This window comes from Bison bison, unplaced genomic scaffold (genome assembly GCF_000754665.1).
Source record: "Bison bison bison isolate TAMUID 2011002044 unplaced genomic scaffold, Bison_UMD1.0 scf7180017864461, whole genome shotgun sequence".
Lineage (NCBI taxonomy): Eukaryota > Metazoa > Chordata > Mammalia > Artiodactyla > Bovidae > Bison > Bison bison.
In genome coordinates, this window is record NW_011495023.1 from 19,582,663 (window position 1) to 19,587,710 (window position 5,048).

Sequence of the window (5,048 nt, forward strand, 5' to 3'; positions counted from 1 at the left end):
TTCAGTTACTCTAGGAGGAAAATGATGCTGACCTGACCGTGGGTGAAGGCACAAGAAAGAATAAAAGTCAACACGGGTACAGTGAGTGAGAGGATTATAGGCCTGTGGCTCAGAGTATACACTCACTTTCATGTTCCTTTAATGCAAAACAAAATTCTGAGATGCACAGCACTGTAACACATCCCTGGCTCTAGAGCAGTATTGACAAGGTGTGCATATATTACTACTCTAAACACAGACAGGCTTTCTGTTAACATTTACACTGTGGTCCTACCTTTACACCCCAAGTCAAGAGGTTCTACTTGCAACGTGGAATTTGCAGAGTGAAGTGCGTTGCCATCCTCAGAAACCATCTCAGACGACTGAGTTAAGTCATCCAGGTCGTTCACATAATTCATTTGTTCTTTGACCTAATATAAATAATACTGTTTCACAATGTCCTTAAAATATGTATAAAATATACTAAGTGTACAGAGGTGATAAATATCTCTTTATCAAAGCAAAAACAGATATTTCTTAAAAGAAGAGAGTTTTATCAAAAGGGTAAATTTACCAACAGTGTTTCTAAATGATGTGTTCAAAGTAAACTTCTCTACAACAAAGGAAGATTTTTTACTTTACCACTATTCCTTTTACAAAGTATTTTTGACAAGGATAATAATATTTTTGAAAGTACAATTTTTTTTTTTTACTATACCTTCTTCTTTTCATACGGTGTTTTCCTTGCAGGCCTAAAAGAACAAATGATTCTCTTCAGGCTAATAGTAAATATTCAAAAATACAAACAATACCTAAACTTTTCTTTTTTTATATAAACTCTTGCATTGGCAAATAATTTTCTATAAAAGGATGCAACAATAAACAAGAGGAGCATTAAAGGACAAAAAAATATGTCAGTAATATTAATAAAGTATTAAAGTTAGATCCAAGGAAAAGGAAAAACATATTACTTGCGTTATGTGATAGGAAACAGTGTACCAGTGTTTTTTGCACCTGTCCTTTAATCCCATGGATGGAGGAGCCTGGTAGGCTGTAGTCCATGGGGTTGCTAAGAGTTGGACACGACTGAGCGACTTCACTTCAGTTTTCGATAAGAACTAACCTTCATGGCAATAAAACGTATCTGGGAGGTATTCCTTCAGTCCTTCTAAGAAAGAAACCCATTTGAATAACCAAGACTTTTTGAGGACTTCCTAGGCATCGGTTATGCATTATTAGAACCACTTGACATGTCTTAAAGGCATTTTCATCCTCACAGTCATTCTGGGAGATAAGTATAGGAAGAAATGGAGCACACAAAGCTGAGGTACTTGCCCAAGCTCACTCAACATGTCATCAAACAGACCCAGAATTCAAGCCCAGAAATCTGGCTTCAACACTGCTCTTCCAAAATACGCTGAGAAAGGAATATTGAAAAGTTTTTTTAAGTAGTATGAGAGCAAATGAATCTATAGTATTATTCCATGTCTAGCTATAGCTATAAATAATAATTTCTGAATCTTAAAACTTATTTCTCAAAAATTATAAAGACTTTAGAGGTAGGCAAGACTGGAAACCTACTTTAATAAAGTTTTGTTTTTTGTAAAGAAATTCATCAGTAGGCATTCATTCAACCATTCTGCTGTTTCTTCATTCATCTGACATACACTTATTGAGCACACAATATGTGTTAATGACACTCTTAGTACAGGAAGCACAGTTTTTGTCATTTAGATCTATATAATCTAAAAGAAATAATTTGTGAAAGACTGTTAGTAATTTTTTTCTATTGAATATAAACAAAATCTTCCCCTTTTGGTTGGAATCTATAAACAACTATGAAGTTAATATGATGTGACGTTTCAGAGCATCTTACAAAATCAAAGCTACTCACAATGTTACTATCAACTGAATCATCAAGGAATGATCAAATCCTATTCAGTATAGCCTAAATGTTTGTAAATTCACAATTATGTAATTTTTGAAAATCTATATATGATAGAACTAACTTAAGTAATCATTTGCATATTCTGTTACACAAGAATATTACTCTTCAGAACCAATGAGCAAGCCCTTATCATAAAACTAATACATGAACAGAACTATTATGTACAATTAGTTTACTGTAATAGTTTAAAGATAATGTCATACAATCAGTAAGCTTTCTGGTACTGGAAATGCAAACAAGATGAAACTAAATAAGCACATCCTCTGCTGGCTCATTTCCAATAGCATACACACTCTAAAAGCTTCCTTCTTAACATAAAACAAGAAACACCTTTGAACTCCACATTCCTCTTGAGTTACCATCCAGTTCTTCATTGCCTGCCCCAATAATATTCCCTAGGGAATGTTTATGTGTATTCACTACAGTCCAGCTTCCAAATGGACTATTTACTGAAATGACTTCTGGCCAAAGGCACTGGCCCTCACCTTAACCTTTCAGCAGTGTTCATCCACTATAGTTGAGGAACCTCTTGTCTTGGCCTGAGCACTGTATTATGCTGCTCTATTTCCAGAAGAAGTATTTAATGCTAATATTTCTTCCCCTACAAAGAATCTGTAGAATGTACCTGTCATCATCCTGATCCACTTCCCTTAAAATGCTGTCATCATTCACGTGCAGCAGACCACCAGTCAGTGACTCGGTCTTTTCAAATACTGGTGCAATCATACATTCTTCTGGTGTCCGTTTGTCATTGTTCTTTTTCTTTACTTTCTTCCTGTGCACACCAGGATTGCTACGTTAAAAAATCCACAAAAAAGCCAATGTTTTCTAATAATTTGACTGATAAAGAATTAAAAAAAAACCAATTTTTATAAAATTCCAACTCTTACCCATCTAAAGTCATTGATTAATTCACAAAACAGTTACAAAGTACCAACCATATGCAAGGAAACAAATTCTTCCTTCAAACACAGATATACAATTCTGATACAATATGATATGTAAAAGTTGACATATGAAAGTGATAAGTGAAATAAGGAAGGATTTGCAGAAGTGAAGACAGGAGGTCGTGAGAAACAGAAAAGGAAGAAAATGATTCTACTTGGAGATTCAAATACGAGCACAAACATCAGGCACATGGCACCTAGGCCATTTCCTAGGAACCTGGAAGGAAGAGTATAAAATACATGGAAGAAAGTAAAGAGATGCATCTGGAAGGACATTGAGAAGAACCTCAAGAGCTACACTGAAAACCTGGATGGAGTCCACTGGCTAAGCACCTTGACTCTTAGACATGGCAGTCATAATTAGATTTACACTATATTTGTTATTTTGCTTCTGAATATAATAATGGTGAATTTAGGGATTTCCCTGGTGGTCCAGTCCTTAGGAGTCCCCCTGCCAATACAAGGGGCATGGGTTCGATTCCTGGTCAGGGAAGATCCCACATGCCATAGTGCAACTAAACCCATGCTCTGCAACTACTGAAGTCAGCACCCTAGAGCCCACGCTCAGTATCAAGAGAAGCCACCACACTACAGCAGCAAAGAACCAGTGCAGCCAAAAATAAATTAAAAAGAATTCAAAGAAAAAACTAACAATTAATTTAGATGATATTTTAAATGACATGAGGCATATATACCATGAAAGAAGAAATCAAGGAAATATTTGGCCAGGGGAGGGGAGTTTACTTTTAAACATGATGGGGTGACATCAGCAACATGGCTGAAAGACAGGTGCCTCATCAGTTTTCTCGCCACCAACAACACTTTGGCCTCCATCCATGGACATACTCAAAGGAGGAAAAACCCTGCCAACCAAGGGTACTCTATCCAGAAAAGTCTTTCAGAAATGAAGGATAAATAAAAACTTTCCCAGACAAAGCAAACCTGATGGAGTTCATCACCACTAGTCTCGCCTCATAATAAATGCTGAAAGAAGTCCTCAAACTGAAATGAAAGGATGTTCATTAGTGACATAAAATAAATTTAAATATACAACACACTGGTTAAGGCAAATATGCAGTCAAATCCAGAATACTCTAACATGTAACATGGTGGTATGTTAACAAAGGAACTCTAGTATTAAGGCTAAAGAACAAGAGTATTAAAAATAACTATATCTCTAGTAAAATAGAAAATCTGTAAATCACAAACATTAGCTCAAGTTAGAAATTATTTTATAGGAAAATAACAAGTGACCTGCTGTTAAATATTGATATAGAATTACCTATCAGAATCTTCATTCTCCATAGCAGGAAACTCCTGGTTGCTGTTTCCTCCGCTCTTTCTCTGCTGAATCAATCCACTCTCATCAGCAGCGTCGCATACGTTGTCTGATATTTCCGCTTCACTACTTTTGTGCTTCTTTTCTTCTTCAACCTTTAATGAAAGTTTGACACTAAGAATAATTGCTACTTCTTTATTATAAAGACATTTGTTTTCAATTTTATTATTTGACTCAGTGTTTGCCCTGAATTTAACTGATAAAAATATATTTTTCTGTTTATTTTATCACTTACAAGTCACTGGAATTTTTGTAAAATCTGCTCCTTTCTGTTTGAGGAAAAGAAACAAAATTCCCAAAATTTCAAAAATGGCTTTCTTAACAAGATGCAATTATTCACATTCAGTCTTCCCCATCTGACTGGCAGAGACAGAGAAATAAAAAGACAAAGACACAAAATCTGTCCTCTTTGGTCTTTACTACCTGGATTTTCCATTAAACAGCCAGATGTAGAGGATGTGACACCTTCACGCCTCAGAAAGGAAACATTCTTTCTGCACTAAAGCTATTCTTTCCCCACTGCCTTTTATAATTCTTTTCTCACTTGGATCTGGGAGATAGCAAAAAGGTGATGGTGTTCACTAAAATAATGAACCAAAGTTTACCAAAACACAAGGAGCAGAAAGAAACTGAGGAGTTTAGTTAGTGTGGAATTCTGGAATATAAGTAATGCTTCCCAATTCCACATTCAATAACCATCAAACCTTACAGCTAGAAGGTATAGAAATAATTACCTATTACTGCCCCACTATTTGGCACCCCACTCCAGTACTCTTGCCTGGAAAATCCCATGGACAGAGGAGCCTGGTAGGCTGTAGTCCATGAGGTCGCTAAG

The 5,048-nt window shown here is 35.8% G+C and overlaps 1 protein-coding gene across 1 annotated transcript in view; it reads right to left on the minus strand.

Moving 5' to 3' along the window:
- The window catches only part of LOC105003111 (ankyrin repeat domain-containing protein 26-like), a 48,140-nt gene that overhangs the window by 18,678 nt on the left and 24,414 nt on the right, over nt 1-5,048 (minus strand). The window contains exons 10-13 of the mRNA XM_010860076.1: nt 4,157-4,308; nt 2,553-2,720; nt 698-731; nt 275-410 (exon numbers count right to left, since the gene is read on the minus strand). Of these exons, the coding sequence (XP_010858378.1) occupies nt 275-410; nt 698-731; nt 2,553-2,720; nt 4,157-4,308 (490 nt within the window). The remainder of the gene's footprint in view (nt 1-274; nt 411-697; nt 732-2,552; nt 2,721-4,156; nt 4,309-5,048) is intronic.